Genomic DNA, 13,093 nt, shown 5'->3' on the forward strand with positions numbered 1-13,093 from the left:
GTTTTTCTGCTGGTCGGATTTGATTTTTCATTGGACTGATCTGTTTTTCTGCTGTTTGATCTTGGTTTTTCATTGGTCTGATCTGGGTTTCAGTGTGCTTGATATGGGTTTTAATCTTGGTTAATGCATATCTACTGGTTTGATCTGTGTTTCTGCTGTTCTGATCTGGTGTTCTGCTGTTTGATCTGTTTTTCTGCAGTTTGATCTGGCTTTTCATTGGTCTGATCTGGATTTCTCCCAGGTTGATTTGGGTTTTGTTGTTGGTCAGATCTAGCTTTTCTTGTGCTTGGTTTACATTGGTTTGATGCAATTCCACTTGTTCAATCTGTTCTTTCTGCTGTGTGATCTGTTTTTAGTTGGTTTGATTTGGCTTTTTGCTGTTTGGTCTGGTTTTAATTGGTCTGATATGTTTTTACTGGTGTTTGATTATGGTTTTCCACTGGTGTGCTCTGGTTTTCCCACTGTCTGATCATTTTTAGTTAACTTGATTTGATTTCTGTTGAGTGATTTGGTTTTTCACTGGTTTAGCGGTTTCCACTGGCTTAGCTGTTGGTCTCATCCAGTTTTCTGCTGGTCTGATCAGATTTTCTCTGCTGTTCCATCTGTTTTTATTGCTGTCTAATCTAGATTCCCATTGATTTAATGTGTTTTCACCTTTTTTTCTGTATTCAACTGATTTTGATCTGTTTTCTGATAATTTGATCCGTTTTTTGGGGCTGGCCTCATCTGGTTTATCACTGGTAACACTGTATAATCTAAAGGTTTTAAAGTGTCATGTTAAATACTCATGTGTCGTACCTGTACATCCAGTTGAGCCCTTTTTGACGAAATATCCGAGCTGACAGTGACAAATGAAGGATCCTTTAGTGTTTTCACAGTCACCGTGCAGGCAGATATTAGGGTTCAGGTCACATTCATTGACGTCTGTATGAATAAATGACAGAAAGTATCATGTAAATAAAGTGAAGTGAAAGTAAAAGTATAATATATTAACATAATAAATATAATATAACACAAATATGACATTGCAAATGTAAACAAACAGGAAATCACGAACAAAATTCATTTATTAAATATGTATAAACATGTAAATAATTTTATAAAAACTAATATGTGCAATCAGAGAAAGAAAAACATAACACATTCTTGTTATTTTAAAGTAAATTCAACCAACAAATCTGATATATTAAAATGAAAATGTAAATAAATCAAACTCTGTTAGTGTGTGTGTGTGTGTGTGTGTATGCATGTGTCTCACCGATGCATGTCCTCATGTCCATAGAGGCCATGAAACCATCATAGCACAGACAGCGGTATTCTCCGGGGATGTTCGTGCACTGGCCGCCGTCGCAGATATCTGGTGTGTCTTCACACTCGTCGATGTCTGCAGAGAGACACACGGCTCATTCTGAGAAGTCAGTTTGTATGCGTGTATGTAAATGTGTGCGAGTTTGACAGTGTGTGTTACCAGCGCAGGTCCTGAGGTCAGGCATGAGCGCGTATCCTTCGCTGCAGCTGCATTCGTAGCTTCCCTCCGAGTTTGTGCAGTGTGTGTCGCAGCCGCCGTTCATGATGGTGCACTCGTCGATATCTGGAGGCGTCAAGAGATACAAATTTACCCGTTTATATATACACAATTCATATATAGACAAGTGAGAACAAAATAAGCACTTCAAAAGAGAGTGGCTGTATATAAATGCTATGACGAGTGTACTTCTTACATATTTATTTAGATTACTTCCTGAGGAGTGTGCCCTACAGGTGGTTTGTCAAGCCCACTCATCTGTATGGAGCACACTCAGTATCGCACAATGTTTTTAAGAAGTATGAAGTGTTTATAAGAAGGTGTGTGATGCTTATGGAGAGGAAAAGAGTGTCAGGTGGTTTGTCAAGCCCACTCACCTAAGTGGAGCACACTCATTATCTCACAGTGCTTTTAAAGAAATATGGTGAGCTTATAAGAAAGTGTGTGGTGCATATGGAGAGGAGAACAGTGTTTCTCATACAGGTGGTTTGTCAAGTCCACCCACCTATGTGGAGCACACTCGGTATCGCACAATGTTTTTAAGAAGTTTGAGAAGCCTATAAGAAAGTGTGTGATGCATATGGAGAGGAAAAGTGTGTGTTTCCTACAGGTGGTTTGTAAAACCCACTCACCTGAGTGGATCACACTCAAAAAGAAGTTCAAGCAGCTTGTCAAGCCCACTCACATGCGTGAAGCACACTCAGAATCGCACAATGCTTTCTTAAAGATGTATGAGGTGCTTATAAGAAGGTGTGTGGTGCATATGGAGAGGAAAAGAGTGTCAGCTACAGGTGGTTTGTCAAGCCCACTCACCTGCATGAAGCACACTCAGAATCGCACAATGCTTTTTTTTTTTTTTAAAGCAGTATGAGGTGCTTATAAGGTGTGTGGTGCATATGGAGAGAAAAAGAGTGTCAGCTACAGGTGGTTTGTTAAGCCCACTCACCTGCGTCAAGCACACTTAGAATCGCACAATGCTTTTTTTAAAGAAGTATGAGGTGCTTATCAGGTGTGTGGTGCATATGGAGAGGAAAAGAGTGTGTTTTAAAGAAAATTGAGATTTAAACACAATTCAAAAGCTGAATAAATAAGCTTTCAGTAACGTATGATGTTTGTTAGGACAATATTTAGCAGAGATGCAACTATTTAGAAAATTTTGGAACTGAAGTTGATTAAAAAAAACTTCAAAATATAAAGTTTGTCGGGGTAGAGTTGTGGTTTGGCCATAGACAGTGTAACTACCCTGATAGAAAAACAATGGAAGTCTATATAATGTCCTCACTAAGATAGGAAAACAAACCTCTTTGTTTGTGTGTTGTGTGTGCGTCTGCTCACCCACACAGCCCTGTCTGTCGGGCGTCACCTGGTATCCCGTTTCACATGAGCACTGGTACGTTCCCACCATGTTCACACACTGACCGTGTTTACACAGATTGTCACTCAGCTGACACTCGTTCACATCTGATAGAGAGAAATCAGTCAAAAATATGGACAACATTTCAAGAATTGCAGAAAAATATTACCAGACAGGTGTAAACGTCATCAGTTTTCGTGATTCTGGCTAAAATAAGACTAAAATGCTTGACTAAAACCTGAGTAGACTAAAAATAGTATGACCGTGACTAAAACTTAAACTAAAAGTCAGCTTCACACAAACACAAACACTATACTGTACCTTCACAAGCAGAGGCCTCAGTACTGAGCTGGTGTCCTGGAGGACAGTCGCACTCGTAGCTGCCCTCAGTGTTCAGACACGTCCCTCCACGGCACAGCAGTGGGTCACGCTCGCACTCGTCAATGTCTAAAACACACACAAGCACACACATGAAGAGGCCACCAGCACAATCTCAGATAAACCACCACTTCTCTGACACTCACCCATGCAGTTTTTCATCATCATAAAGCCGCTCTCGTAGCCGTCGAAACACTCGCACTCGAAGCTGCCTGGTGTGTTCACACACACACCATGACCACACAGGTCCGGAGAGATCGTACATTCGTCGATATCTGCAGGAATCATGGGGAAAAACGTTACAGATGTTTTTTTGTATTTTGTATATTTCTCTTAAATTTACTTGCATATAGAGTAACAAAAATAGAGTATCAAAAAATATATCAGTCAGTATCAATTATCGACCATGTATTTGAAATGTAAACAAATATCAGATTAATATTAATCAAATGTAAGATGGTCAGGTAAGTTTGACATGTTTCAAAAGTAGATTCATAAACGTTTCCATAAAATCGGTATCAAAGATTGATGCTTTCATATTTTTCAATAGATTAGGTTGACAATGAAAGCCAAAAATATTAGCAGACCTTTTTAAACCATGTTTTTAATCACTTGTAACAATACAGATGAACAATATCGACCAATATCGATTATTAACAGATTATTTTACTTGTTTCAGATGAATAATATCGGCCGATATTGGTTATTAACAGATTATTTTACTTGTTTCAGATGAACAATATTGGTTATTAACAGATTATTATACATGTTTCAGATGAACAATATCGGTCGATATTGGTTATTAACAGATTATTATACATGTTTCAGATGAACAATATTGGCCAATATCTGTTATAAACAGATTATTTAACATGTTTCAGATGAACAATATCGGCCGATATTGGTTATAAACAGATTATTTTACTTGTTTCAGATGAACAATATTGGTCATTAACAGATTATTATACATTTTTCAGATGAACAATATCGGTCATTAACAGATTATTTTACATGTTTCAGATGAACAATATCGGTCATTAACAGATTATTTTACATGTTTCAGATGAACAATATCGGTCATTAACAGATTATTTTACATGTTTCAGATGAACAATATCGGTCCATATTGGTTATTAACAGATTATTATACATGTTTCAGATGAACAATATTGGCAAATATCTGTTATTAACAGATTATTTTACATGTTTCAGATGAACAATATCGGCCGATATTGGTTATTAACAGATTATTTTACTCGTTTCAGATGAACGATATCGGCCAATATCTGTTATTAACAGATTATTTTACTTGTTTCAGATGAACAAAATCGGCCGATATTGGTTATTAACAGATTATTTTACTCGTTTCAGATGAACGATATCGGCCAATATCTGTTATTAACAGATTATTTTACTTGTTTCAGATGAACAATATTGGTCATTAACAGATTATTTTAAATGTTTCAGATGAACAATATTGGTTATCAACAGATTATTTTACATGTTTCAGATGAACAATATCGGCCAATATCAATTATTAACAGATTATTTTACATGTTTTAGATGAACATTATCGGCCAATATTGGTTACTAACAGATTATTTTACATGTTTAAAACTTAAAAGCACTAAAATGTTTACATTCATAATGTCAGCAATAATATCGGTATTAATTATGATTTTCTCAAGAGTATCAGTATTAAAAAGGTGAGATGTGTACCTGTGCAGTTCCTCTCCTCCATTGTCAGGGCGAAACCACTATCACAGCGACACTTGAAGCTGCCGATGGTGTTTCGACACGTGCCGTGAGTGCAGAGCCCCCTAAACACCTTACACTCATTCACATCTGTGGACAGAAACACATTATTACATACTCACAAAGTCATCTGCTAACAAAAACTGCAAACAAATCGTATACATTTGTCAACTTGCAAATCAATTTTTAATACTGTTTACCTTTGTAGAAGGGTCTCCCAGTCAGAATGTCTCCGCGATTGGCGATTCCGGGTCCTCGAGGGCAGATAGTCTTAAATTCATTAGTGTTTGGTTTTGGACATGCCTCACAGTCCACACCCCACGCCGCACCCACTGTACAACAGCACATGTCCACACGATAGCGGCCCGGCAAAGGCTCCACACATTCGTCCTCATCCCACTTCATATAACACTGCTCACTGCGCACGTCTGCAAAATACACACACACACACATTATTTATGATTTACATTTTTTAAGAAAATCTTAAATGTACTATTATTATGTGCCTTGATTTATGTTAGCCCAAAAATCGGTATCAAATATGAAGGTTTTCAAAATTATCAGTATATTATCAGTATATTAATCTGTTGTTGGAAGTTGGAAGAAAGCTGAAGATATTAGCAAACTTTTTACACAGGGTTTCAAATTAGTCCAATATCGGTTATCAGCAAATTTCCTAAAAATGACTAAAATATTCTGTTTTTATAAATGTTTTTTGTAAATGTTCATGTTTTTAAATGCTAAAAATGTTTGTTTATAATGTCAGCCATAATATCGGTATCAGTTGCTAATATTGTTTTGTAAAAAAACATATTCATAATAAATAAAATGATACATTATGCTTTCTATAGGCAACAAATAATTTAAAGTTGTAAATATTAGCAAACTTTTAAAACAGTTTGTATATGTAAAAATCAGTCTGATATTGGTTATAATCTATTTTTCTTAAAATTTAACATTTTAACATTTTGTTTTTATAAGATGTTTTACAACGTTTCAGAATTTTAAAGCATAATAAAAATTCAAATGTTTATAATCTTTGCTATAATATTGATATCAGTTGCTAATATCTGTTTTAAAAACCATTCATATTAAATAAAATGTTTCATTATGCCGTCTTTATAAATTAAAATAAATTGATTTATGAAAATATTACCAAACTTTTTAAACCGTTTTCAAATATTGTAGATGTTCAGTATCGGTCTGATACTTGAAATGACTAAAATATTAAGATCGATGTTTAATAAGCTGTTTCAGAACATTTCAAGTTTTAAAGGATAAAAAAAATAAGATGTTTATATTCTTAGCTTTAATATCTATATCAGTTGCTAATATCAGTTTTGAAAAAAACATTTATATGAAGTAAAATTATGCATTATTCTGTTTGTTGCAGATTTCAGTCTAATATTGGTTATCAACATTTTTTTATTAAATTACTAAATTATTAAAATGTGTGTTTTCAGAATGTTTCCGAACATTTCAGGTTTTTATAGAATAAAAATTGTAAATGTTTGAAATCTGGGCCATAATATCAGTATCTGTTGCTAATATCGGTTTTAAAAATACATATTCATATTAAATAAAATGATATATTATGCTGTCTGTAGCTGATAAATCATTGAACACTAAAAATAATAACAACATTTTTAAACTGGGATTTTAAATGCACAATATCAGTCTAATATTGGCTATCGGCAAATTTTATTAAATGGCTAAACTATTAAAATTTGTGCTTTTAGAATATGTTCTTGGACAATCCAGGTTTTTAAAAGATGCAAATATACATGTTTATAATCTGAGCCATAATATTAGTATTGGTTGCTAGTATCGGTTTTGAAAAAACGAATTTATATTAAATAAAAGGGTGTATTATGCTGTCTGTAGTTAATAAATCATCAAAACCTGAAAATATTAACTGTATATGTGCAATATCAGTTTGATATTGGTTATCAGCTAACTTTTTAAAAATGACTAAAAAATTAAATCTATGTTTTTGTAAGCTGTTTTAGAACATTTCAGGTTTTTAAAGAATAAAAATGTAAATGTTTAAAATCTGAGCCATAGTATCTGTATTTGTCGCTAATATCGGTTGTAAAAAATATTCATATGAAGTAAAATGATGCATTATGCTGTCTGCATCTAATAATTCGCTTAAATAAGTAAATAATTAGAGAAAGCAAAGCTAAAAGATGCATACCAACACATGTTCGTCCGGCTCCATCCAGTGTAAGTCCCTCAGGACACTCGCATCTGAAAGAGCCCTGAGTGTTCACACAACGGCCGTTTGTACAGACACCCGGAAACACCTCACACTCATTGATATCTGAAGATACAACACAAACACAAACAAACCTGCATCATCATGCAAGAAAACACAGCATGTGCAGGGAAAATGCAGCAAAGAATTGTGGGTAGAGCCTACCTTCACATACAAGTCCCTTCATGCGACCAAACCCTTTAGAACAGGCTGGATCTGTAAAAATATATAATCAAAATGCTGAATATTCTGTTTCCTCAATAGTACAGTCAAAACAAATATTAATCTTTACATTTTAATTGAAATAATAATAAAAATATTTCTGTTGTGTTTAAAAGGGGATAATATTAATACTGATGCTATTTAAAATGATATAATTATAAATATTAATACTATTTATAATTAAAATCTTTTGAAGAAATATAAATAAATATATTTTACCAAATGGATCAGTTATTAAATTAAAATAGACATATTTGAAAACATTTTATAAATAAGGGCTATAGTGTATATAAGCATTGTATGTTAGATTTAAATGGCAAAAATAATAATAACGATGATAATAATAATTATATAACAATAATAATAATCACCATCGTAATAATAATCATAAAAATTATAATTGTAATAATAATTATTATTATTATTATAATTTTTATGATTATTATTACGATTATTAATTTATGAGCTTGTATTTTCATACAGGCCAAATACATCTTGGTATCTGTGTCAAATAAAAATATTGAATATTATTAATTATTATTATATGAATTATAATTAATAAATAAAAATATATAAAATAAGTCTTTTTTTGTATTTTATAATCATTTAAATAAATAAAAACTACTTTTAAACAAGCCATTGTTGTTTATTTAGATCCCCATTAGCCACTGCAAACATAGTTATATTTGTATTAGATTTATATATTCATATTTCTATCATGTTAATATAAATATATTTTTGCTTTATACCTAAGCTTTTCGAAGGAATTTTCTTAATATTAAATAAAAATAAAAATGATTCAAGTCTAAATATTTCACATGACAATTACTAAGTATTTTAGGGCCAAACCATGATCCATAAATAAAATGCTGGAAAATGTCATAACATTTAATCTTATTATTAATATGGCTGACAAGATTTGTCAGTTTGGTCGTGTAAAGCTCATGAACTGACCGATTTCGCAGCGTTCACATGGGCTTCCCCAGGCGGCCCCGAGCGTGGAGCAGCACTCAGACTTCAGCGTGGCCCCGTTTATATTCACCTCGCAGCGGCCGTCCTGGATGTTCAGCCAGCAGGTCCCCTTCATGCTGTCTGCACGGAGCAAAGATGTCAAACGCAACCCACAAAAGTGTGTGACAATGACAAATGGACGTTGTGACATTTTGCCGCGGCTCCCCTGCGGAGAGTCAGCGCGTTTCTGCAGATATATAAAAACCAGCTCTGATATCACTGCGGCTATTCATCCTGAAAGCACAACTGCGCGACCTATTGCCTTCATACTCCATTAATTTCAATCAAATAACATTCGGCTTCAGACGAAGATGAAAAACATGCCTGGCTGGAAATGAATAGAAGTGGCGTCAGGAAAATAAACATTGACACGCACATCACTGTTTGCATTGAAGCTTTTTCAATGATTCCATATACAACTATGGAAAAATTTAAGAGACCACTTGAAAATTTGCATTTAAAGTGGACCTATTACGCCCCATTTTACAAGATGTCAAATAAGTCTCTGATGTCCCTAGAGAGTGTGTGTGTGTGTGTGTGTGTGTGTGTGTGTGTGTGTGAAGTTTCAGCTCAAAATAATACACATTTAATGTTTATAACTCTCTGAAACTGACCCTTTTAGGCTTTGATCCTAATTGTGCCGTTTTGGTGACTGTTGCTTTAAATGCAAATGAGATTGTACTCTTTTCAGAAGAGGGCGGAGCTATAAATACCTATGTGTCAGCATAGTGGCAGATTCAAAACTCTAATGGTGAATGGCTGCTTCTCACTAAGGGCTGTTTATGCTAATAAGGTAGAGATTGTCACTAGTGGGCGGGGCTTTCCCTACCATTAGAGGCTGGTTATGTTCACACACTGCTGACACACAACTGTGTGTAAACCCCTTACAAAAGTGATGTTTGCATAATAGGTCCACTTTAATTGATTTATTAGGCATGGAGTTAAGTCAAATAGTAATACTAGTTTACTCTATAGAGGTTTGCTTACATTTCTTTCAAATTTCAAGTACAAAGTTTGTCTTTTAAAACAGTTTTCTTGTGTTTTTCGAGAAATTACAATTGGTCAGAAGCTCAGATCTTTTCCTTTTGTTTTATTGAACTTAAAATGCTCTTGTTGTGTTGACTAGAAGTGAAAACATTGCATCTTTTTGTACTTTTATGCAAATAAATTCTCTAAATGACAACATTTTAGTTTCAAATTGGGATGATATTTAATCAGTGGTTTAGATAAGAAAAGAAACGTTATGTTTAACTCAGATGCATAACTATAAATTGTAAAATACAGAAAACTAAGAATAGCTGTACATACCGATATTTGTGAAAAACCAGTTAAAACCTGTATGTACCAGTAGCAACCATAGCCAGAAGTATGCATTTAGATTGATTCAAATGTCACAATAATTCATAATTTATCAGCCGATAATTTATATATTTTTTAACCAATAAAAATGATTATCTAAGAAATATTGCGAATCCGACATATGCCACCGATATATTTAATATTGCAAGCATGCAACAAAAAAAAGCCAGAGCCTTAATAAAATCTGAGCACAAATGCTTACGTGAATGTATCTGAAAACGCTAATAACGTAATCTTGAAAGTATGTTTTAGTTGTGTAATTAGCTGCAATTTTTAAAAACGCATTTAATAGCCATTTAACTCCCCAAAACAGATCCACCAATCAGAAAATACTGTAACCATGAACACTTTTCTTATCACAACTGCATTCTTCTGTAACCTAAAACAATTGTTTGTACTTGCCTACGCAGACGGTATTGGTGGAATCCAGCTTGCTGCCATGCGAGCATTCGCAGTTGAAGGAACCGGCTATGTTGCGGCAAATGCCATTGATGCAGGGGTTGGAGTCGCACTCGTTGATGTCTAAACAAGTGGACCGTAGGTAAGAATGAAATTCACAAAAGTATTGAGAGAAGAAAAAAAAATAGGAGAAGAAAAATTCTGAAACCTTCGCAAGTCTCAGAGTCGGCCTTGAAGGAGAATCCTTTGGGGCAGGAACAGGTGTAGCTTCCAGGTGTGTTTCTACACATGCCGTTGTCACACAACAAGCGGTTCACCAAACACTCATTAATGTCTGAAAGATACGCAAAAATGATGCATTATACTGTCTGTAGCCAAAAACTCATTGAACACTGAAAATATTAACAAACTTTTTAGACAGGGTTTTCAAATGTACAATATCAGTCTAATATTGGTTTTCTTTAATTTTATTAAAGAACTAATTTATTAAAATTTTTTCTTATAGAATCTTTCTGAACATTTCAGGTGTTTAAAGGATTAAAAAATGGGAATGTTTATGATCTGAGCCATATTATCGGTATCAGTTGCTAATATCGGTTTTGAAAACACATATTCGTATGAAATAAAATGATGCATTATGCTGACTGTAGCTAATAAACCAATGAAACCTGAAAATAATACACTTTTTTTAACCAGCTTTTTTACATGCACAATATCGGTTATCTGTAAATTTTATTAAATGACAAAACTGTTCAGATTCATGTTTTCAGACATGTTTCAGAACATTTCAGGTTTTTAAAGGATAAAAATATAAGTGTTTAGAATCTGAGCCATAATATCGGTATCGTTTGCTAATATCGGTTTGGAAAAAATATATTTGTATGAAATAAAATGATGCATTATGCTGTCTGTAGCCAATAAATAATTGAAAGCTGAAAATATAAAACTTTTTAAACAGACTTTTCATATGTACAATATCAGTCTAATATCGGTTATCGGTAAATTTTATTAAATGACTAATAAAACTTGTGTTTTTAAAATATTTTTTTGAACAAATAAGCTTTTTAAAGGATTAAAATGTAAATGTTTATAATCTGAGCCATAATATCGGTATCTTGTTGCTAATGTCGGTTTTGAAAAAACATTCATAGTAAATAAAATGATGCATTATGCTGTCTGTAGCTAATAAATAATTGAAACCTGAAAATAATAATGGATGTGCAATATCAGTTTGATATCGGTTATCGGCAAATTTTTTTAAAATGACTAAAATATTACATTTTTGTTTTTATAAGATGTTTCAGAACATTTCAGGTTTCAAAGGATAAAAAAATGTATGTTTATAATTTTAGCCATAATATTGGTATAGGTTGTTTATATTACTTTTGAAAAAAAAAACATATTCAAATGCAATAAAATGATGCATTATGCCATCTGTATCCAATAAATATGCAAAGATACGCAAAAAAAATTAAGTTAACAAAAGAAATTAAACACGGATAGTAGCGCAACTCAAATAATAACGCAACTTACCCACGCAGTTCTTCCCACTAGCATCAGACTCATAACCGATATTACAGATGCAGCGGTAGCTCCCGCGCAAATTCTCGCAAATCCCATTTTGACATATGTCTGGATCCAAAGCGCATTCGTTTATATCTACAAAGAAAGGGAAAACATTAGTATTTAGCATTTGCAGATGGTCAAGAGAGCGATAACGAAAAACTAACCTCGTCCGTCTGTGGTGATCCCAGGTCCACTGCTGCACACCGCCTGGAACTCGGCTGAACAAGCAAACTATGTTAGCTAACATGCTAATATGCTAATGCATGTAGGAAGGTGTGTGGTTGTGGTTTACCGGAGTTGAACGCTGGGCAGGGTTGGCAAGGCTCTCCGAAACCATGTTCAGGGTTGGCGCAGCAGCATTCGGACTTTGTGACTGCGCCAGGGAAAGGTCGTGAACATACGCCCATTTTTATTGCACCGTAGCAGGTGGTGCGCATGTGGGTGTCCACGCAGACGCGTCCATCCACATCAATGGCTAGACCTGGAGGACACTCGCAACGGAATGAGCCCTCAGTGTTCACGCAGCGGCCGTTCATACAGATGCCGGAGGTGTGGCATTCATCGATGTCTGTCGAAGAAGAAATTAGTATCAAATGTTAAAGAACGTCATGTAAATAAATAGCTCAACATTTGTTTTGGTGTTCAAATTTGATATCAAACATGAACCGAAGATGCGCAAATATACCTGAATGCAAATGCAATTTTAAGAGTAGTTATATGGGAAACAATTTTCATGTCAAAGTTTGTAAACCGAGATTAAATTTTTGCAATTTAGCATCATTTAACCGCACAATTCTTGTTTTGCAAACAAGAAAATTAGAATAAAAAATATTTTTGTTTGTTTCTAACCAAGGTTAAAATTACATTTTCAGAGTTATGCTTAGGGAATTTTAGATAATAACTTAAATTTGGGTCATTAAAGACGCGAGACATACACTTACAAAAACATGCTAACAAAAATTTGAATGAAGATTTAATCGATGTGACGTCAGTTTTTTTTCCCATGCAAACTGTAAACATGAATATAACACAGAAGTTACAAAACTACTTTTGCAACGCCTTTGTGGGATTTTAAATTAGAGTAATTAAATAGGAACGTTTTTAAGAAAGAATAACGACTTGAACTTTAGTCATGTAAGACAAATAATTAGAAAATTCTTACGTTAGATTTGATGTCAAATTTGCTAAATTGCACGAGCAAAGATATTAAGATAAGATATTTTAACAATTTGGCATCTGTTAATCGCAGCAAACTTGTTTTGTGAAC

The 13,093-nt window shown here is 33.9% G+C and overlaps 1 protein-coding gene across 2 annotated transcripts in view; it reads right to left on the reverse strand.

Annotated features, from left to right (window-relative positions):
• Positions 1-13,093, reverse strand: part of fbn3 (fibrillin 3) — a 126,981-nt gene that overhangs the window by 35,564 nt on the left and 78,324 nt on the right. For both annotated transcript variants that reach the window (XM_087303197.1, NM_001135790.1), the window contains 16 exons: positions 12,119-12,394; positions 11,991-12,044; positions 11,794-11,919; positions 10,469-10,594; positions 10,264-10,383; positions 8,446-8,583; positions 7,435-7,485; positions 7,210-7,335; positions 5,213-5,440; positions 4,977-5,102; positions 3,404-3,532; positions 3,201-3,326; positions 2,861-2,986; positions 1,469-1,591; positions 1,259-1,384; positions 799-924 (listed from right to left, as the gene is read on the reverse strand). In XM_087303197.1, coding sequence (XP_087159323.1) covers positions 799-924; positions 1,259-1,384; positions 1,469-1,591; positions 2,861-2,986; positions 3,201-3,326; positions 3,404-3,532; positions 4,977-5,102; positions 5,213-5,440; positions 7,210-7,335; positions 7,435-7,485; positions 8,446-8,583; positions 10,264-10,383; positions 10,469-10,594; positions 11,794-11,919; positions 11,991-12,044; positions 12,119-12,394 — 2,127 coding nt within the window. The remainder of the gene's footprint in view (positions 1-798; positions 925-1,258; positions 1,385-1,468; positions 1,592-2,860; positions 2,987-3,200; positions 3,327-3,403; positions 3,533-4,976; positions 5,103-5,212; positions 5,441-7,209; positions 7,336-7,434; positions 7,486-8,445; positions 8,584-10,263; positions 10,384-10,468; positions 10,595-11,793; positions 11,920-11,990; positions 12,045-12,118; positions 12,395-13,093) is intronic.

The sequence above is a fragment of the Danio rerio genome, chromosome 22 (genome assembly GCF_052040795.2).
Source record: "Danio rerio strain M-AB ecotype USA chromosome 22, GRCz13ab, whole genome shotgun sequence".
Lineage (NCBI taxonomy): Eukaryota > Metazoa > Chordata > Actinopteri > Cypriniformes > Danionidae > Danio > Danio rerio.